This window comes from Schistocerca cancellata, chromosome 11 (assembly GCF_023864275.1).
Source record: "Schistocerca cancellata isolate TAMUIC-IGC-003103 chromosome 11, iqSchCanc2.1, whole genome shotgun sequence".
NCBI classification, from domain to species: Eukaryota; Metazoa; Arthropoda; class Insecta; order Orthoptera; family Acrididae; genus Schistocerca; species Schistocerca cancellata.
The window spans coordinates 26553072-26576635 of NC_064636.1; the positions used below are offsets into that span (position 1 = coordinate 26553072).

Below are 23564 nucleotides of genomic sequence, written 5' to 3' on the forward strand. Positions count from 1 at the left end.
AAGAATAGCTGTACATTCGTCCACTCGGTATCTCATTGCCTACTTCATAAAAGTTCTGTCACATACGTTGTCAATCAGTTGAGGATCAGGAAATTGTGCTGTGAATATACACAGCGAAAGATGGTCAAGTTTTGACATAGAAGTACCACCTGAAAGTGGAACTAAAAGTTTATGAATTCATTGTGCTCCAATAAAGAAATAATTTCTAAATTTTTGTCTTCTGCTATGTATCATTACACAGTAACTCTGAACTGGCACAGGTTTCAGTTGCTGTATATATGAAAATCTTGTCACAGAGTAAGGGAGGGACAAAGTTTCTTGGGTTTGTGGTGGAGTATGTAATTCGATACGTGTCTCAACCCATCATCTCAGTATCTGTATTCACCAGTAACACCACCTTCGTCTCCAGTTCTTTAAAGAGTCAAACTCGAATTTTTAAAACAGCTCCATTTTAAGAAAAGCTAGAATTCCGTGCATCTCATTGTTCATGTCGTCATATTTTCTGAATGTTGTGGGAGGTATTTGATAGGAATTGAGACCTGTTGAAACCTTTCCAGTTCCTCAGCCCACAGTGTGACAGAAGGTTCCAGAGTGTGTGCATTGGAGCCGCTTTCTGTTTGGACGAGACGAGTAACGGTGTGCCGCTAGTGTCGTGTAGTCGCTTGTGTGTCACATTTCCACGCTGTCATTGTCGCTGTTGTCTCGTCGTGTGTGATGTGCGCGGTTACCTCACGTGTGTGTGGGTGTGTGTTTGTCCTGTTTGTATCCCTGCAACTCTGATGTGGTTGAAGTACTGCCAAGTGGACAGTTTTCACGTGCTGTGTGCTGCTTATTAGATTGCAGGCAAGGTGACGGTTGTCGGTATTATGTAGTTCATTTGTGTAGTGGAGTGTATTTCCCACAGTACACTATTTCCAGCAGAGACATTCTGCAGAAACCGAGGGAGTAGTTGTGTAATGAGGTATGTAGTGCATCATTGCCCCCCTTACATTTCAAAATAGAAACTCTCAGTACTTTAGAAAAACATTAATGTTCAAGAGAAAGTAGAGCATATTGTATAGTTTTTATCCTGAAACCCATGCTAGTCATCATATCAGTGAACATAAGTGTGAATATGAAGTTCAATGGAAAGATTTCCCCTCAATCAGAGTATCATCACCCCCTTCAAATAGTCAACTCCGGGTTCTCCGCCCACTTGCTTACCTGCCCCTACACGAATCCTTTACCAGCTCATCAAGTTCCCTCACCTCCAACTCTGATCTGCATTTTCTTGAAACTAGGCTCCAACAATCCTATTATTTTCCCCCTACCTCCAAACATTGCACTCAGATGTTATATTTGTGTATCACCTAAATCACACAGTTACACTCACACTACATATCCTGTCTCAAAACAAATTCAACACATTCTCATTTCCAGACCATTAAATCCACCGTGTCTTTCCTCCAACTTGTTCCTTCCTTGCACCTACCCAAGATTCCTCCGTCTTACTACAAGTCTTATATCATTACACTGAAGCTCTTGATCAGATGGTACTGTAATGACCTGGCCTATTCTGGGTTGCTACACATCAGGGTGAGTGCAAACCATGGCATGCAGTGAAACAGTGGTAGCATCGACAGATATTTATTCGAACAGCCTTAAGCAGCACGCTGTCCAGCCTCAGGCTCACACTGTGCACACAAATGCAGCCAACGACAAAATGTGCTAGCGCCCCGATCGCACCCGGTAATATCTGTCGTCCTAGGACACAGCGGCCACTGATACAGCATCTGTGGGCTGTCAGCTGCAAAGATGACTGTAAGCATCCCACGTTCACGCTGTCCTCGTATCATTATCTTTGATGTGTTAGCTGCCACTAGATATCCTGATGCTAATCGGCAATGCCCCAGTGTCAACCCTCACCCCGAGGTAGACCGGGACAGAGGCCGGAGATGTCTAGATGGCCAGGTGGTTGCGAGGGCGTGTCTCCCTCAGTTGGATCGTAGACAGTTTGCAGTTTGTCAGCTGAAGTCGCTCAGAGGATGGAAGCTGGCCGGACCCCAGCTCCCCGCATCGGAGGAAGTCTCGCAACTGCCGCGGCACAGGTACGGTGTGCCCTGTGCTGGTACTCGCTTAATTAATTAATAGCGGGTTGCCGACCAATTTCCGTCACTGAGGACAGGTCGTGGTTTCTCTGAAACTCAAAAGCCTGTCGTTTCCTCTGGCTCGAGATGCAGATAAAATGATGGCGCGGCTGAATGCTTTGAGGCCCTAAGTTCAATTATTTATACCCTCATAGCTACGCTTCTGACACTGTTCTGCTGGAGGGAGGCTAGGAAGTTTGCTTCGTTGTACTTGTCCTGTCAGCTTTTCCTAGCTCACTCTGCTCCGAGCACAGTTCGGTAGGTCTGGTTAAATTTGGAATAAGATTTTCACTCTGCAGCAGAGTGTGCGCCCATTATGAAACTTTCCTGGCAGATTAAAACTGTATGCCAGGCTGAGACTCGAACTCAGGCCCTTTGCCTTTTGCGGGCAAGTGCTGTACCATCTGAGCTACCGAAGCACGACTCACGCCCCGTCCTCACAGCTTCACTTCCGCCAGTACCTCGTCTCTTACCTTCCAAACTTCACAGAAGCTCTCCTGCGAACGTTGCAGAACTGGCACTCCTGGAAGAAGGGATATTGTGGAGATGTGGCTTAGCCACAGCCTGGGAGATGTTTCAAGAATGAGATTTTCACTCTGTAGTGGAGTGTGTACTGATATGAAACTTCCTGGCAGATTAAAACTGTGTGCCAGACCGAGACTCAAAATTGGGAGCTATGCCTTTCGCGGGCAAGTGCTCTACCGACTGAGCTACCCGAGCACGACTCACAACCCATCCTCAAAATTTTACTTCCACCAGTACCTTGTCTCCTACCTTCCAGACTTGCTCGGAAAAGGCTAAGGTCCCGAGTTCGTGTATCGGTCTGGCACACAGTTTTAATCTGGCAGAAAGTTTCATATCAGCGCAGACTCTGCTGCAGAGTGAAAATATCGTTCTGGAAACTTCCCCCAGACTGTGGCTAAGCCATGTCTCCGCGATATCCTTTCTTCCAGGAGTGATACTTCTGCAAGGTTTGCAGGAGGGTTTCTGTGAAGTTTGGAAGGTAGGAGACGACATACTGGTGGAAGTGAAGCTTTGAGGACAGAGTGTGAGTCGTTCTCAGGTAGCTCAGATGGTAGAGCACTTGCCCGCAAAAGGCAAAGGTCCCGAATTCGACTCTCGGTCCAGCACACAGTTTTAATCTGCCAGGAAATGGTTAAATTTGCAGCGTATGAGTTTCTTACAAAACATTACCTCGTTCTTCTCTCTGCAACTTTGAACATCAGTTGGGAGCGTGTTGACCGTCACAACGAGCACAGTCCCTAGCCATATCGTACTGTGTAAAACGTTGATATAAGATCTCAAAAAACACAAACAAAGCAGCCAGGACTAACGTAGAAAGTACTGGCAGCCCCACAAAACAGACAGTGTCAGCTGTTCTACACACTCGACTGTCGACCTGTGTTGCGACTCCCGCCTGGCTGAAATGTTTCGCCGTGATGTCGGCAGTACCGACCGGTGGCTTACTCTATTAGCACATTGGCCAGCTGGTCTCTACTGTGTGGCTGTGCATAGTAATCAAAGTTTAAAAAATTCACAATTTGCTGGCCGAACTTTTCCACGGCACAGCAGTACCTTCTGTCCTCACAGAACCATCCAGCCCTATCTCATCTCACTTTTCCTCATTTTGAAGCTAGGCAGCTATGGCATTATAATTCTGCCATCATCAATACAGTCTGCTCAGTAGTTTCTAACACCTTATAAACATACATAACCGACATTGCAGAAGAGGTATTATATCATATGTGCATTACTTTATATTGAGTAAAAGCACCTGTATTGTACACAAGCATGATTTTTGACATTTATGATATATTAATATAAAAGTACAAGTGGTGATTTGTTTAAGAATAAAAGTTGGCATTCTAACAATAAGTGAATGTATTGAAAGGAAAATTTAAGTCTGATAAGAAGGTGAAACTTCTGAACCACTTGTAATTGGGAGTCTGACACTGGGATGGACTCCCACCTTGTACCCTACAACTATGTTTTGTAAAAAATCATTAGAGAATGGGAAAATGCATTCCCGAAAGCTGGAATAAATGAACAAATAAAACTAGGAACGAAACACAAAGTCGGATCACAATCAAATGCCTGAACTTTGTGGACGAGCTCGGCAGTCTTCGACAAGGAAATAGATTCAGCTATCACCCAAAGTCACTCCTCAGACGGGTTAAAAGAAAGCAGGCCTACAAATCTCAACATCCAAAATAGAGTACGTCACAAATATCATATGTGTTCCTCCTTCATTGAAAACATACCAGGTGTCCCGGTATGAAATGAGTGTTAAGATACAAATGTGTCGATAGGGAACATTTGTTTTGAACAAGCCTTAATTTTTTTTGTTTGGTTGGTATGACATCTGTCAAAGATATTTAGTATACATCAAGTCATGGAACAAACAACATCATATGTTTTCATCATGTTAACAATGTCGAATTTTGTACCAGAAAGTGATGATTTGTGGAAAGCATTAATTTTTTGTTTTCATTTGAAAAAAAGTGCTGTAGAGTCGCATCGAATGCTTGTTGTGGCATACGGTGATGATGCTCTATCAGAAGCAACATGCAAAAGATGGTTTCAATGGTTCAGAAATAATTATTTTGATGTAAGAAACGGAGAACGTGGAAGACTACCAAAAAAGTTTGAAGACACCGAATTGCAAGCAATATCGGATGAAGATGATACTTCGAGTCAGGAGCAAATGGTAGCAATGCTAATTGTTGCACAATAAACAATTTCTGACCGTTTGAAAGCCATGGGAAAGATCTAAAAGTGTGGAAAATGGGTGCCACATGAATTGAATGAAAGACAGATGGAAAACCGAAAAACCATTTGTCAAATTTTGCTACAAAGACATGAAAGAAAATCAATTTTGCATCAAATTGTTACTGGCGATGAAATATGGATTTATGTTAAGAATCCTAAATGGGAAAAATCATGGGTTAATCTGGGACAACCATCAACACTGACTGCAAAACCAGATCGATTCGGCAAGAAGACAATGCTTTGTGTTTGGTCAGATGAGAAAGGTGTGGTGTATTACGAGCGTCTAAAACCCAGTGAAACTGTGAATACTAATTACCACAGACAACAAATGATTAATTTGAACTATGCATTGATCGAAAAAAGACCAGAATGGGCCAGAAGACATGGCAAAGTAATTTTTTTACACGACAACGCACCTGCACACAAAGCAAAACTGGTTCAGGATACAATCAAAACACTTGGCTGGGAGCTGCTACCCCACCCGCCGTATTCACCAGACTTGGCCCCTTCTGACTACCATTTGTTTTCATCAGTGGGACACAATTCTCAGAAAATGAGAAGGCATATCAGCTCCCCAAGGAGTCTACCATAAAAAATAAATCTTCATTACTGAGAAAATTAGGCACTGTGAGATAACTGTAAAACCAGCACAATTCACTGCCACACTTAAAGGAAGAGATATTTGGGGGGGAGGAGGGGGGGAATTCTTTGGAAAACTCTGGAACCCAACAGAAATGAAAACTGTTACTACAAGCTGTGAAGTAACAGAGAATTCTACAAAAAAGGTTCCAAAAGTCTCAGACACAATCAACAGAAGGTGGGCCAATTTCTTTGGACATGTGAAAAGAATGGAGTACAATAGATTAATGAAAAGAATGTTCCCGTTTATCAATAACAAGAAATCAGTGAATCAGAGATAAAAATACTCAGGAGATATGAATACAGCTGAGAGAAATGCAGAAACAAAATAAAAGCTTCAACAGTTTTCAAGAAAAAATAGGAACAGAAACAACAGCAGAGTGGGAGGATGAAAAAGTAGTGAGAAAATATAAAGGAGAACCTAATTTTAAAAAATATCTCCTTTATGTGCTCCATTGTTGGCCACATTTGATGCAAGAAGAAGAAGGAAAAACTGTGTGTATTTTGAGTGACTATTATTTTCAGAAGTCTCATTGTTGGTAGACGACACTTAATTTGGGCATTTTGGGTGCATGTACTTTAGGGCACTCACTATAAATTTAATGACTGATATACAAACATGCTCTGACCAATAACCTTAAAAGAAAGAGCTCCTTAGCAAATTTTGAGAAACCACCAAAGGGCAGCCCCAAGAGATACCAATCTGTAATATATCGAGGATTGTTTCCTGTTTGAAAATCTGTTACTCACAATTAGTCGGTAACTGTACCGTGCAATGTTTCTGTTACATTTCATGTAAAACTGGTGGTGGGCTGGCGGGAAAACCATACGAGAATGATAACTGGCAATTACAACTCTTGTTGAACCCTTAATAAGGACAGAAGGCGTTGTGTTTTGTTCTACGTGGCATGTGAATGTGGCATATTCCTTTCACAAGGGCAGATGTATGTCTGGTCAGTAGCCATAATAGTGTAATTCATACATTTCCCCAGCTTTAGAAATTTATCTGGGGCTCTCCCCTCCCAAATGGAGATCAAAATATTCAGATATTCTCTACCCAAAATGGAGTTTCATCATAGCGGCATGTTACACTGACAGAGAATAACAGGTATGAATTGTCCAATGTCTTCACCATCTGCCTGTCAGTCCTTCATAATATACTTTCTTTTTGACATGTAAACCACCACTGGGGAAAAAAAATAAGGTTCTTAAATAAAGGGCGTCTTCTGAGGATAACGTATCCGACCTAAAACGTATTTGGAACATCAAGAAAACAATAGTAGTAGTTTTGCGAAGGCAGACCTCCAGTAGCCGCTTTTAATGAGTGGACATAAGTACATTTTTCTGACTCTTTTGGATCTTATTATCAGTCCAGATACTAAATGAGAGTGTCTGCAATCAGAATGCAAAAATGATAAGGCTTGGCAGTTCTGGTATTTCACAACCTCAGAGTAAGGCTGTCTCATCATCAGCATGCCTCACCATACAATTGAAATGCCAGCTGTTTTGTATGCATCTGCCAATTTGGCTGCTAAGACTTTATACGTGATGCCACCTGCTGGAGTTTGCCTGCATGCTCCATAAGATTAACATTAACAACTCCTGCCATTGGGCACAAATCGCTGCAACTTTCCCACTCTGTCGATCTAACCGCCACTGCTCAAAGTCTAGTGATGTGCTCTCCAGGACGATTTTTGAAAATCCCATTCCAGTCTTCCCGTAATGTCGAATCCCCCGCTTGGTGCTGCTCCTGACTGCAGTTTTGACCTTTCCTCCTGAGCTAACAAGAGGATAACTGAACTTGACATACAGGGAAGTAGCCACCGTATAACAGGTAAGTGTTTTGTGTGCCGTGCTGAAAGGCTACGGGACTCGTACGACTGGTGTCGGTTGCACCCACCGAAACGTGTTAGTCTCGTAACCCCTAAGTTCTGACTGTTAAAACCGTACGCTCTCAAAAGTGTACAGAGCACCACAATCTGAGGCAAAAGCAGGTCAAACTGTTCAGTCGAGACAGTCATTGATTTGTAAATTTCATTTTAAAACCCGTAATAATATCTCTAGATTCTGTAGAAAAAGGTTACATTGGACATTCTGGTGAAGTATCAAATTACACTACTGGCCATTAAATTTGCTACACCAAGACGAAATGCAGATGATAAACGGGTGTTCATTGGACAAATATATTATACTAGAACTGACACGTGATTACATTTTCACGCAGTTTGAGTGCATAGATCCTGATAAATCAGTACCCAGAACAACCACATCTGGCCGTAATAGCGGCCTCGATACACATGGGCTTTGAGTCAAACAGAGCTCGGATGGCGTGTACAGGTACAGCTGCCTGTGCAGCTTCAACACAATACCACAGTTCATTGAGAGTACTGACTGGCGTATTGTGACGAGCCAGTTGCTCGGCCACCATTGACCAGACGTTTCCAATTGGTGAGAGATCTGGAGAATGTGCTGGCCAGGGCAGCAGTCGAACATTTCCTGTATCTAGAAAGGCCCGTACAGGAGCTGCAACATGCAGTCGTGTGAACAAGAGGTGACTGAGATGCGTAACCAATGGCACCCCATACCATCACGCCGGGTGATATGCCAGTATGCCGATGACGAATACATGCTTCCAATGTGCATTCACCACGATGTCACCAAACATGGATGCGACTATTGTGATGCTGTAAACAGTATCTGGATTCATCCGGAAAAAATGACGTTTTGCCATTCGTGCACCCTGGTTCGTTGTCGAGTACACCATCACAGGCGCTCCTGTCTGTGATGCAACATCAAGGGTAACCGCAGCCAAGGTCTCTGAGCTGATAGTCAATGCTGCTGCAAACGTTGTTGAACTGTTCGTGGTGCAGATGGTTGTTGTCTTGTAAACGTGCCTATCTGTTGACTCAGGGGTCAACACGTGGCTGCACGATCCGTTACACCCTTGTGCATAAGATGCCTGTCATCTCGACTGCTAGTGATACGAGGCCGTTGGGATCCAGCAGGGCGTTCCGTATTACCCTCCTGAACCCACCGATTCCATATTCTGCTAACAGTTACTGTATGTCAATCAACGCGAGCAGCCATGTCCCGATACGATAAACTGCAATCACGATAGGCTCCAATCCGACCTTTATCAAAGTCAGAAACGTGATGGTATGCATTTCTCCTCCTTACACGAGGCATCACAACAACGTTTCACCAGACAACGCCGGTCAACTGCTGTTTGTGTATGAGAAATCGGTTGGAAACTTTCCTCATGTCAGCACGTGGTAGGTGTCGCCACCGGCGCCAACCTTGTGTGAATGCTCTGAAAAGCTAATCATTTGCATATCACAGCATCTTCTTCCTGTCGGTTAAATTTCGCGTCTGTAGCACGTCATCTTCGTGGAGTAGCAATTTTCATGGCCAGTAGTATATGTGTTTGTTATTCCAGAACCTACCTTGCCCCAAGAAGAAGCACTGTTGGGTTCAACTATGGCCGAATAGAATCCTCCCACACCGTACACAGAAGATCTCCTGTAGGGTTCCCGACAGTTGGATGTCTGGCCATTAAGGCTTCCCTAGACACTCCACAAAACTTTTTGATTGGGCACTATAATGAAGCCTCAATTCAGTGCCTCTGTGTTATCAGAACTCCACCTTCTGACAGTGGAAAACCTGGATAGACCGAGCACAGGAATCCCACCCCGTACGTAGAGGCTTTGCTGTAGGATTGTCAGCCACTGGGCAGTCCCGTAGCCTTCTCTCGAGCACCGCACGCGCTTCTCACCTCGTAAGCTAGTGCTCTGCCACGTGTTTTGCCCACGAGTGTACCCTTGTAGCTGGACGTCAGCCCGACCCTCTACCTGGAGAGCGTGCTCAACCTGACCAAATTCGGCACCAATTACTCCTTCGGCCGGCTGCGGCAGCCCGTCAACAAGACCGAGTGGATCACCCACGGCCGGCCGGCCATCGTCAACGCCTTCTACAGCTCCATCGAGAACTCCATACGTGAGTACTCTGCGCTGCAACGGCCGACAGAACCCGAGGAACGGTGTCTGCGGCATACGAGTGTTGAGAGATCCGGAGGGTAACTTTTTGTGCATCAGAGTGTTCACAATTCTGAGATTCATTTGCTGTTATTACTGCTGAGGAAGTGTTTGGTATTATATCAAAGCTGCTTTTTTTATTTATTATTTATTTATTTATTTATTTATTTTTTTTTTCCTACAGAAGTGGTGACGAGGAAGAGGGAGGGGTTACAGTTGATCTGTTTTTTCCCAGCCATATCCCAGCAACCAGGGTGTGTGTGTGTGGGGGGGGGGGGGGGGGGCATGTGTGCTTTAGTGCCAGGAGACAAGAGATACCCATAGCTCCTTTAGAGGTGGGTTCAGTGTGTTGAGGGGTTATATTTAAAAATAATTAAAAACTAAACGTACCACTATACATCCCTTAGCTTTGGGTTGATTTGTGCCAGTTTTAGTGACACTTAACCACTACGAATCAGAATGGCAGTAGCATGGGGGTGACTTGTTAAACATGAATCTGGAATGCCTTGGGTAATTCCGTCCAGAATTGGCACACAAACGCCTTATTATCTGAAATGTATAATACTAATGGGATAAGATTATCTAAGCACCTTTGGGTCGGTAATGGGAAGGGGTTCTCATGAAAACATAATTGAAAATTACTGATGCTCGTACAAACCGTAGCTTTTTGAATTGTTTGAAACGTTAATGACAGTCACAATGACATTTCATCCACCTGACTGTAAGAAGGTACTGTGATTGACGATCCAGGAAATATAAAAGATCTCTGGAGAGAACATGTTAAGAAACTCTTAAATGCTGAGGAGCAGGTACACGAGGAAAGAACAAATAATGGAGAAATTGAGAGAAGTTGGGAAGCAGAATTAGGACAAATTACACAGGAAGAAATGGAAATAGCTGTGAAGAAGATGAACCGGGGCGGGGGGTCAGACTTGGGGAAGTATCAGTGGACATCATAAGAGCAACAGGTCCAGTGGGAATGCAGTGGCTGTATAGAGTACTATCAAGTGTGTGGAGAAATAGTACAGTACCTGACGATTGGAGAAGAGGAGTCATTGTTCCCATCTTAAAAAAAAAAGATTTTTGGAAGAACTTTACTAAATTGAATAAATGAAAAGATACAGAAGGAGCTGAGTGAAGAACAGCATGGGTTTAGGAAAGGAAGAAGCACGATCGACCTGATATTTTCTATCTGTCAACTAATGGAAAAAAGTTAGGAGTATAACAAAAGGATGGTAATGGTTTTTATAGACATAGAAAAGGCATATGACTCAATTAACAGGGAAAGACTCTGGGAAGAAATGAAGAATATAGATATAGAAGATGGATAAATTAATGTAATAAAGAGAACGTACATTGGACACAATTGTAGAATTAGAACACCATTGGGTAACTCTGAATACATTGAAATAAGAAAAGGACTTAAACAAGGAACTATTCTATCTCTTGCACTTTTTAATGTTGTGATGGAGGGAATGAATAGGGCAGTTAAAGATATAAAAGAAAAGACAAAAAGATGATTTTTGCTGATGATATGGTAATATGGGGTGATGAAGAGGTAGATGTTCAGTTACAACTTGATGTGTGGAAGGATATAATGAAAAGCTATGGATTAAAAATAAATATAAGAGTGAAGTAATGGTACTTGGAAGAAACCACTTATTTAGGGAGTGAAATATCTAGTGATGGAAGAGTAACGAACAAAATTAATAGGAGGTTACAGAAGGGAGGCAATTTCTACCAAACAGAAAAAGCAAAACTCCTTATGTATAAGAGTTATTACTTCCCTATTGTTACCTATGGAGAGGAAACATGGACAATGACAGAAAGGGACTGGAGAAGACTGCTAGCAGGGGAAATGAAATTTCTCAGAGCAGTTAAGGGGAAAACAAGAATGGCCAGAGTAAGGAATGTAGATATTAGAAAGGACCTTAAACAAGAAAGTATGAGAGAAAAATCGAAAAAAAAAGAGATTAAGATGGTGTGGGCGTGTTAAGAGGATGCACGGGCAGAGACTCCCCAAAATTATGGAAGAACTAAAGATGGATGGAAAAAGACCTAGAGGGCGCCCAAGAACACGGTGGAGTGAGAATATCTGTGGAAAGGAGAGGTGTGACCTGGCAGCAAGTGGAGGAAGAGAAGTGGTGGGAGGACCGAGCCAAATGGAGAGGACTCGTCAGCACCCAGACCCGGCAGTGGCTGGAGCGGGATCCGGATATAGAATAGACTGTCAGAAGGGGGGAAAGGGAGTGAAATGTAAAAATAATCTAAGATAATGAACAATTTTCAGAGTCACTAGATTTTGTTGGAGGGAGATCCAATGACATTTCTTCCTTACAGTCAGACTTACTTCTTCTTTGTTTTTAAAATAGCACTGGAGTAAGTAGCAATCTTTAAAATTCATCTGCCATCTTGCTGTCCCAAAGTTGTATATTGACTTCTGTATCTTCTCCTTCAGCTTGTGCACAGCCTCTTGAATCACCCTGGATACAGAACGGTCAGAAACAGTTCGAACAGCTTGTAAGGGTGTTGCGAGGTAGCTTGTGGTCGGAAATAATTGTTAAGAAATAAATTCGATATATTTAATTGATACTGAAGTTAGCATATCAGGCTGTTGCAGGCACAGTTTCAATTGATCCACCAGATACAATTCATGTGAGTTGTTCTCCTAGCATAGATGACAGCATACGAGACGGCTCAGCCTTTGGCTCGGGTTTGGTCTTGCTACCGTCCCGTGACCAGTTTTTGTATCTCTCTCTTCTTCGGTTTTAGGAAACCAAACCAAGAACACGTGTGTTGACACCGTCTCTGGTGGGTCGCTTGAATTTGCATGCACGACAACCTGATTGACTAAATTCAGCACTAATTAACTTGGACACGGTGCAATGTATATGGTGTTTAGAAATGAATATCGGGGTTTTAAAGCTTTATGAATTTTATTACATTAAACTTACAGTTATAAATGATATGTTAATTGAAAGAACAACTCGAACAGTTTTACCAAGAACCGTACAAATGTTCAATTTGAGCACTGGCGTAGCGAAGTACGCGATTGGTTGAACTTAACTGTACACGAGCACTGGATAGGCCACAAGGGGCCCAATGACAGGGCTTGCTTTGCGTGACCTCCACATTCACCTGACATAACGCCATGCGATTTTTGCCTTTGGGGCTTCATCGAGGATTGTGTGTACGTGCCTCCGCTACCGGTAGACCTCCCTGAATTAAGAAACCGGACTGAAGCATCTGTTGCTACAATCACTGAAGACACACTTATCAACATTTGGGAATCAACATTTGGGATGAACTCGACTATAGACTTGATGTGTGCTGTGTTACAAATGGTGCTCACATTGAACATTTATAAGGTTCTTGGTAAAACTGTTTAAGTTGCTCTTTCATTTGACATATAATTTATAACTAAGTTTAATATAATAAATATTATAAAGCATTAAAACCCCGATATTCATTTATAAACACACTGTATTAAATTTTTTTTGTAGCAATTATTCCTCAGTACGACCTACTCTATAATAGCCTTACAAGCTTTCCAGACAGTTTCTCACCACCCTCTACAATTCTGTTGACAAGTTGGCAATAAAACAGGTGACATAATGAAAACGTCTCAGGTTGTCAGAATGAAGTGCTTTTCTGTCAGTTACGTGTAAATAAATAGACTGACTGTAATAGTTTTAGGTTGTACAAGTGTACGAAGCATAAAGTCTGAACAGAGATGAGCCATTTTAACAGGAACATGCTAAAACACTCAAAAAGTGCCATGTAAATGTGTATTTGATCATATGCTCAGACTAAGAAAAACTAGAAGGTTCGCCAAGACTTGAAATGTGAAAAATAACTCTTAAGTACAATTATACACCAAAATCAAATCACCACCTATACTGTAGCATATAATAATAATAATAACAATCAGAAAGCTTTGCAAAGATACTTTTTGAATGCATAGACAAACTACTTACTATTGGTAAAAATGTACATTCATAAATAGAATACCGATGTCACACGAACTTTGAGAAATAGCCTTCATATAAAGCATGCAGTCAAACCTTCACATATGTAATTCTAGTGTGAACATGAAATTCGATACATATATTGCTTAATGGCAATACTATGTGCAGAAAAATTTCAAATTTTTTATTCTGTTGAGATATTTAGGAGTTTGACAAAGCACTGAAGATCAACCTCTTGGAGGTCTAATACTATTCAATAGAAAAAAATCTCTCTCATGTTATCGCTGGCAACTCTGTGTTTACATATAATAATCTGGAAACGTTGAATCTGGTCAAGGTGAAAGAAGCAGCATTTGGTAAACTAAATTTTGAGAATTATTTTCCATGTTTTTATTTTGTTTATTTCCAAAGAGCTTACATTTGTTGACTGCATTATGTTGCTTGCCTGAATTAGTCTATTAGTAGATTTAGATGCATGTATGTTCTGTTTGTTGAGCTTTTCGTGCATGCAGGGTAGTTGCTTTACATTAGAATTGCAAAATGTGATTACTTATTGAAGTATGACTGGGTACAATATTGATTAAGTAATATTATAGGACAGTAACTGAACGTGATTTTGGGTCACAATATAAATAAATATTTAAAAACATTGTACTTCACATTTAGTTTGATATTTACATCAAAAAACATAATTTCTTGTGTTTAATTAACCAGTGACTCTTAAATTTATTCTTTATTATTTCTTATTGATTAATGCTGCAAATGATACATGACAGAAATGATCAGTTCAACTTTTGAATTTGTTAAATCTGGTAGTATCCATTCATTTACTGCAAAATTTCTCTCAAGATTAGTCTCTAGACTATACGGAACAGTCCAGTTGAAATCTAGTGCGAGAAGCAATATTTTCATCATACAATGTTTTATATGAAACATAAATGAACCATAGAGAAATGACTGCTGAGATTATTGTGAACATTTGCTAAAGTGTACAGTGCAAAATAATATAACTTCTATTAAGCTAGGAAGTTTGATACTGTGAGAATGGGGAATTTCTATAGATATTTATTTTTTTGGGAATGCAAGTAATGGGTAGCCTTATTCAGTAGACAACCAAAAGGAAAAAAATCATGATTTGTGTGTAATAATAATAAGAAGAAGAATAGTAAGAATAAAACAAAATCAGGCAAATATAGCATCTCTGGGAATCTCCTCATATGGAGAACGTCCAGTTACCATAGGTGTGTCCCATAACAGGGACTGGATGTAGCCCGCTCTAATAATTACTGCTCAGCATGAGGATGACATTTATGATCAAGAATGCACAATTGAGCTTTTGATAGATTGACTCAAGATGAATTAATTTTTTTAAATTATTGTACCCATTTACCAGCACTTTTCAGCTCACATTCCAAACTACGATTATTCCTTTATCATAATCAGCAACCCACGTGACATCCATTGTACACTCCAGCAGACTTCTCCACACAATCCAGTCTGCAGCTATATGCACCCCTCCACTCCAGCATGTGTTGTGACATCACATGTCCATCTCCCTCTATCATCAGGTCATTCATTTTTCCTGTCTTCCCCCAGCTCTGTGTAGGGAGTCACTCGCTCTCACACACATGTGCACACACACACACACACACACACACACACACACACACACACACACCACGTTTATTGGTCCAAGCTCAAAAATAGATGTAAAAAATCAATAATAATAATATAGAATGAACACATCATCAGAAAGAAAATTATACAAATTAACAATTAAGCCAATGCATAGACTCAAAAAATGTCACAACTAATAATTCTGGGAAGCAGAACAAATGGAGCCAAGATAAACTGTGTGGATTTTGCAGACTATTTTGCAATACTTTCATGAAATGTGACAGATGCAGTTACTTGTACCAATTTTCTGGATAAATAGTGAATAGAGTTGGTCTCAAAATTTCAACAGAAAAAAAAACAAAGTTCGTAAAACACAAAAAATGCAGCAAAACACAAGAAAAACCAACAGCTAAAATATAGAGGATTAGTGAATTTAAACATCTTGGAGAATCTATACAATAGAATGGACACAAAAAATTGCAGTTACTGTTAGAGTTAGTAAAATGGAAAGAGCATATGGGCAGATGATTGCTACAACAAGAAATGCATATCTAGAAAAGCAAAACTAAAAGACTATAGCACAGTGGTAAAACTGGACTCTACATATACATGCGAGTGTTCAATCATGAACTATTAGCTGGGCAGGATAGAGGTACTTGAAAGCCAAATTATTACAAAAATAATGGGTGCAATACAAACTACAGATGGATGGAAAATGAGAAGTAACCATGGGATCTATAAAATTATAGAGAAAAATGGCAAAGTGAAGATTAAGCTTCTTTGGACACCTCTATCAAATGAATCAGAACAATTATTCTTCCATGTCTGGAAAAATAAGTCAACAATGGTGTTCCGAAAGGATAGGGTAAACATGCTTTGCGGTGACATGTTTGTTGCTGTTAGAAGCTGTTTATCTTGTCATGAAATTGAAGTAGATAGTTCCTGTGAGTTAGTATGGGCAGAGGTCACTGTTGGCAACTCGAATAAAATAATAATTGGATCCTTTTACTGACCTCCCAATTCAGATGATACAGTTGCTAAAAGGTTCCAAGAAAACTCGAGTTTGATTTCAAACATGTACCCGACTCGTACGATTATAGTTTCTGGTGACTTTAATTTACCCTCGATATGTTGGTGAAAATACATGTTTAATTCCAGAAAAATACAAGAGAAGGAAATTTGCTACCCGCCATATAGCGGAGATGCCGAGTCGCGATAGGCACAATAAAAAGATTCACAGTATCATAGCTTTTTCGACCATTAAGGCCTTTGTCTGCAGTCTCAGACAGGTGTGCAAGTTGCGCTTGTTCAGTTTGCAAAGTGGATGCATATAGCTGGAGACTGGAACCTGGGGAAGAAGGCTTTATCTCAATGCAGACAAGTGTAATGTGCTGCGAATACATAGAAAGAAAGATCCCTTATCATTTAGCTACAAAATAGCAGGTCAGCAAGTGGAAGCAGTTAATTCCATAAATTATCTGGGAGTACGCATTAGGAGTGATTTAAAATGGAATGATCATATAAAGTTGATCGTCGGTAAAGCAGATGCCAGACTGAGGTTCATTGGAAGAATCCTAAGGAAATGCAATCCGAAAACAAGGGAAGTTGGTTACAGTACGCTTGTTCGCCCACTGCTCGAATACTGCTCAGCAGTGTGGGATCCGTACCAGATAGGGTCGATTGAAGAGATAGAGAAGATCCAACGGAGAGCAGCGCGCATCGTTACAGGATCATTTAATAATCGCGAAAGCATTACGGAGATGATAGATAAACTCCAGTGGAAGACTCTGCAGGAGAGACACTCAGTAGCTCGGTATGGGCTTTTGTCAAAGTTTCGAGAACATACCTTCAATGAGGAGTCAAGCAGTATATTGCTCCCTCTATGTATATTGTATATCTCGTGAAGAGACCGTGAGGATGAAATCAGAGAGATTAGAGCCCACCGACAATCCTTCTTTCCACGAACAATACGAGACTGGAATAGAAGGGAGAACCGATAGAGGTACTCAAGGTACCCTCCGCCACACACCGTCAGGTGGCTTGTGGAATATGGATGTAGATGTAGATATCCAGTACAGATGTCAAATGATGATGATTACGATAATGACAAATCTGTCCATCATTGTGGTATCTGGAAAGTTCAATGTCTTTCGATTAACCTGCCTTAGTTCCAGTAATGCACTCGTCTGCTGGCTCAAAGTGTCTGTGATGCCTGATTCACTGGTTTGGGTGTCTGTATCTGAACTTTATTTACTAAGAATATCCCATTGTGTCACCTCATCGAATGTCGATCATTATTCTTCTACCTTCTACTTTGGTTATTTTAATAAGAGACTTGGTCTCGGCAGTTACATCTAAGTGAATAGCTACCAGTGACTGGCAGAGGGGGCTCGGCCCAGAACAGCGGTACACATAGTGACGGAAGTGTGTACAAATTCCACAGAGTTCCCAGCGGGCATCCTCCAAGGTGCTTTCTTCAGCGCCGAGCGTCCCAAGTACATGAACTACGGCGCCATCGGCTTCGTCATCGGACACGAGATCACGCACGGCTTCGACGACCAGGTACGTATTTCTTACTCTACAAAAAAACATTGACGAAACTGAACCTACATTTAGATCATTTACAGATTTAGACAAAGCTTTTGACAATGTTGGATTGGAACACACTGTTCGAAATTCTGAGGGAAGCAGGGGTAAAATCCAAGGAGCGAGAGGGTATCTACAAATTGCACAGGGAGCAGATTGCAATTATTCATATCTAAGGACGTGATAGGAAGCAGTGGCAGAGATGGGAGTGAGACAGAAAAAAGAGAAATTTGGAAAGGGAAATAAAGTTCGGGGGGGGGGGGGGGGGGGGGAATGAAAATTATAAAATTTGCTTATGACATTGTAATTCTATCAGAGATGTCAAACTGCTTGGAAGAGTAGTTGAATGGAATACACAGTATTTTGAAAGGAGATTAACATTAAAAATAACACAAGGATAATGGAATCTAGTTAAGATCCTTAGACGCCAGAAATGCATCTGGCCCATACGGTATCCCCATAAGATATGCTACAAATATACCTCCATTCTTATCCGTCATCTATCAGAGATCGTTGGAACAGCGGAAAGTTCCACGGGACTGGAAGAAGGCCCAGGTCATAGCAATCTATAAAATGGGTAGAAAATCAGATGCAAATAATTACCGGCCGATTTCACTGACATCAATTTGTTATAGAATCGTGGAACATATTTTGTGTTCAGACATAATGATCTTTCTAGACTCTGAGAAGCTTATCTGCAGAAACCAGCACGATTTTGGGAAACAGCGGTCATGCGAGACACAGCTGGCCCTCTTTGTGCGTGATATACAGCAGGCTCTAGATACCGGCTCCCAGCTCGATGCCATATTTCTCGACTTTAGAAAGGTGTTCGACTCAGCTCCTCACTGTTGCTTGCTACAAAAAGTGTGCGCTTACGGTCTATCTGATGACATAAGTGGTTGGATGGAAAGTTTTCTAACAGACAGGGAGTAGTATGTCGTCCTGAATGGAATAACTTCAACAGAAACAAGAGTAACTTCAGGTGTGCCCCAGGGCAGCGTAATAAGTCCTCTGCTTTTTACGATTTACATAAACGATCTGGTTGATGGTATTGACAGCGGCCTTAGACTGTTTGCCGATGATGCTGTAGTCTACAGGAAAGTAGTATCACACGAAAGTTGTGAACAAGTCAATGAGGATTTGCAGAAAATAAATGTGTGGTGTAATGACTGGCAGTTATATCTCAGGAAGTGTAACCTACTGCGTATAACAAGGCAAAAATCCCCATTAATGTACGAGTACAAAATAAATGATCAGTCTTTGGAAGCAGTAACATCAGTGAAGTATCTAGGTGTGACTATTCGAAATGATCTCAAATGGAACGATCAGATTACACAAGTAACCGGCAAGGCGAACTCTAGATTGCGGTTTATTGGTAGAGTCCTGAAGCGATGCAGTCCTTCAACAAAGGAAATTGCTTACAATACGTTAGTTCATCCAGTCTTGGAGTACTGTTCGTCTATATGGGACCCTTACCAGTTGGGTCTGATTCAAGAGATTGAGAAGGTCCAAACAAGAACGGCGAGATTCGTGACTGGTACATTTAGCCATTGAGAGGGTGTTACAAATCTCATAGAAAGTTTGAAGTGGGACACACTTGCAGATAGATGACATGCTATACGGAAGGGGCTGCTCACTAAATTCCGAAATCCAATCTTCACTGAGGATGTAGAGCATATATTTATTACCACCAACTTTCAAATCATGCAATGATCATCATTCAAAGATAAGGGAAATAAGAGCTCGTACTGAGGTGTTCAGACAGTCATTTTTCCCTTGCGCGATCCGCGAGTGGAACAGAGGAGGGGAAATATGACTTTGGCGCAAATTGTGCCCTCGGCCATACACCGCCTGGTGGCTAGTGGAGTATATATGTAGATGTATATGTAGATGTAGGTTACATTAGTTGGTGATCATAGAATTAGATTAAAATGAGACATCAAAAGCAGCCAAATTATGTTGTTTGGGCAGCAACAAAAATGATTATGGCTGAAGTAGAGAGAAAATGAACTGTTGATTGGTAATAGGAAGAAAAGCATTCTTGGAAAAGAGATATTTGTTAAAGTCAAATACAAACAGAAGTGCTGGGAAAGATTTTTGTGAAGGGATTTGTTAGAAGTGTAGCCTCTTATGGAAGTGAAATGTCAATGTCATAAGCTGTTCAGTTAGTTAGTTACGTGTTCCAATTCTTTTCTTGGACTGATGTGAAACTAATCACACTTTACGTGATATGTGTATATGATTAGTGTTAACATTAATGAATACATTATAATTTTAGTCCAACTCATGCAACTACACTTTTTTAAAAAGTTTCTTTTGTCCCCTATCAGTTTACTTGAAATTCATTGTGGGACTAGCAGCTGTCCAGGAGAAACGATTATAAGTTAGATTTAAAACATGTGTTGCTACCTGTCAGATATTGTATTTTGTTGGGTAAATGATCAAAACTGTTTGCTTCTGTGTACTGAACTTGTTTGAGCTACTGGGAGCTCGAATAATGGATTTAATAAAGGTCATGTTTCCCTCTAGTGTTGGAGGTATGGACATCACTGTTCTGAAACTATGATGGGGGAATATAAGCATTGTGACGGTGCAGTGAAAGTGCCCAGCTCCTCAAAGAGGTATCTATATGATTTCTGTGATTCTGTGCAGTCACTGTTTGCTTTCTAAGTGATGAGTTACCACAGAAAATTACTCCATGAGACATTATTGAGTGGAAACACACATATTCAGACAAGAAGAGAATGTGATCTTTGGAAATGAGGTGCTCTAGAAGAATGCTGAAGATTGAATGGGTAGATTGAGTAAGTACCTAATGAGAAGATACTGAACTGAGTTGGCAGAAAAAGAGATTTTGACTAAAAGGAAGGATTGTTTGATAGGACACATCCCGAGACATCAAGAAATCATCAGTTTTGTTTTGGGGTAAGTATTGTGGAGGGAGACCAAGAGAAGAATACAGTAAGCAGGTTCAGAAGGATACAGGCCGTGCTAGCTATGTGAAGATGATGAAGCTTGAAGCTTGCACAGGATAGAGTACCATGGATATTTGTGTCAAACCAGTCTTCAGCCTCAATACAACAATATCAGTCATATACCGCTATACTTGTGAGTATTGCACTGGAGGTCACGATCAAAGCTTCGCTACAACTAAAATTCTAACAATGCAATAAAAATTTGTGCATTTCCGTAATTGACAGGCTTTCACCGAGTATTGGCACACTAAGTCGTCACTAACTTATGTCACATGACCACAGGCTTTATTTACAAAATGGCTGTCATCAGCTATTCATTTCGGCAACATACTGTATATTGAATCCTTAGTGAAACAAGAAAAACCTTTCGTGAAATTAATCTCAGACTGCAGTGTGCATATAGAGGTCTGTGCCGCGACTGCTACAACATTAACGGATCACTTCAAATGTGAGAATACAAGCAGCTGAGGTGAGCTTTGTACCAACAATCTTAACTGCATCCCCAGTATAGAGTAATGAAAGATCAGGCGAGTTCGTTACTCCCACTATAAATGAATCCCAACAAAACTTGTAATACGATAAACTGCAGTGAAGGAAATAATTCAAAGCTTGGGTTATCGAATAGTTTTCCCCACTGAATCAAGTTCCAGTTCGAAAATATTTTTCTGCACAGACAACATACCATTTGGCGCCGCTCCCCCGAGCCTCCCACATAATCTTTCCTTTTCGTGGGCTCTTGGTAAGACCTATAAAAAAAATCTGAATCTAGTGATAATGAAAATGAGTTATTATTTCTTTTCAAATAAGTACTGCATAAACATACTTTCATCAAAAAAATTTATTCTAGTGCTAAATATTAAAAGAAGAAACAATTTATTTCTATGTAACACAATTTCTGACACTGAAAAAGCTTTTAGTGAAATCAGGAAGAACTGGATTTATTATACTACTTTGATATCAATAAAAATGTGCTGTCTATAAAACTAAGAGTCAAGAATGAAAAAATAAAATTTCTGCCTTTTGTATGATTATTTTATTTTTCAGTTAAATACTGAAACTTTTTAATTCTATAACTTACAAATTATTTCACTTTCCATGGGAATAATTTTGACAGAAATACAATAAATGCATTACACCTTCTAATTTTGCATTGAAGTGTTAAACCGAAGCACTGTTGAATTCCCTACATTGTGTGTTACTTGTGAATAAAACTGAGCAGTAAATACTTCAATTTTAGAAAATTTTCCATGAAAGTAGTTGAAAATTGACATTGACAAATATGCTCAAAATTTTTATACAGGGTAGGTGAGAATTAAAACCCCATTAAAAGTTGTTTATAATTTTTTAATATTTAACCAGTTTCCATGAAACAAAACACATTGTGTTCCTTACCGTGGTAGAATTGTTATGGACAGCTAAAATTCAGCATAAGCAGCACAATTATCTACCAGTTTCTGTAAACGGACACGGATATTTGTGACAGATGTCCGTGGATGAACATTCAACTCTTTCTTCAAAAATATTCAGATTGTGTGTCGGTTTGCAAGATGCCTGATCTACATCTACATCTACATTTATACTTTGCAAGCCACCCAACGGTGTGTCGCGGAGAGCACTTTACGTGCCACTGTCATTACCTCCCTTTCCTGTTCCAGTCGCGTATGGTTCGCGGGAAAAATGACTGTCTGAAAGCCTCCGTGCGCGCTCTAATCTCTCTAATTTTACATTCGTGATCTCCTCGGGAGGTATAAGTAGGGGGAAGCAATATATTCGATACCTCATCCAGAAACGCACCCTCTCGAAACCTGGCGAGCAAGCTACACTGCGATGCAGAGCGCCTCTCTTGCAGAGTCTGCCACTCGAGTTTGTTAAACATCTCCGTAACGCTATCACGCTTACCAAATAACCCTGTGACGAAACGCGCCACTCTTCTTTGGATCTTCTCTATCTCCTCTGTCAACCCAACCTGGTATGGATCCCACACTGATGAGCAATACTCAAGTATAGGTCGAACGAGTGTTTTGTAAGCCACCTCCTTTGTTGATGGACTACATTTTCTGAGGACTCTCCCAATGAATCTCAACCTGGCACCCGCCTTACCAACAATTAATTTTATATGATCATTCCACTTCAAATCGTTCCGCACGCATACTCCCAGATATTTTACAGAAGTAACTGCTACCAGTGTTTGTTCCGCTATCATCTAATCATACAGTAAAGGATCCTTCTTTCTATGTATTTCGCAATACATTACATTTGTCTATGTTAAGGGTCAGTTGCCACTCCATGCACCAAGTGCCTATCTGCTGCAGATCTTCCTGCATTTCGCTACAATTTTCTAATGCTGCAACTTCTCTGTATATTACAGCATCATCCGCGAAAAGCCGCATGGAACTTCCGACACTATGTACTAGGTCATTTATATATATTGTGAAAAGCAATGGTCCCATAACACTCCCCTGTGGCACGGGAGAGGTTACTTTAACATCTGTAGACGTCTCTCCATTGAGAACAACATGCTGTGTTCTGTTTGCTAAAAACTCTTCAATCCAGCCACACAGCTGGTCGGATATTCCGTAGGCTCTTACTTTGTTTATCAGGCAACAGTGCGGAACTGTATCGAACGCCTTCCGGAAGTCAAGAAAAATAGCATCTACCTGATGACTTTGAGTGAACATTTTCTGAACCCCTTACACATTTTCCTCTGTCCCGGACGTTAAGGGTCGACCATGTCTGCTAATCTGTGATGCAGAACCTGTGTTCGTTAGCTTCAAATGGCAGGTCCATACAGCCTCTGCATCTATCGAGGCACGAGCTCCTTTCACACTATGCCACCATCTGTGCAGTTGCACC

At 40.9% G+C, this 23564-nt stretch overlaps 1 protein-coding gene across 4 annotated transcripts in view; it reads left to right on the forward strand.

Moving 5' to 3' along the window:
• LOC126108960 (neprilysin-2-like) overlaps window positions 1-23564 on the forward strand; it is a 600695-nt gene that overhangs the window by 556862 nt on the left and 20269 nt on the right. For 3 of the 4 annotated variants that reach the window (XM_049914349.1, XM_049914352.1, XM_049914351.1), the window contains one exon: window positions 17594-17712. In XM_049914349.1, the coding sequence (XP_049770306.1) occupies window positions 17594-17712 (119 nt within the window). Of the gene's footprint in view, window positions 1-9358; window positions 9528-17593; window positions 17713-23564 lie in introns of all 4 variants that reach the window. The other variant, XM_049914350.1, reaches the window with a different exon arrangement.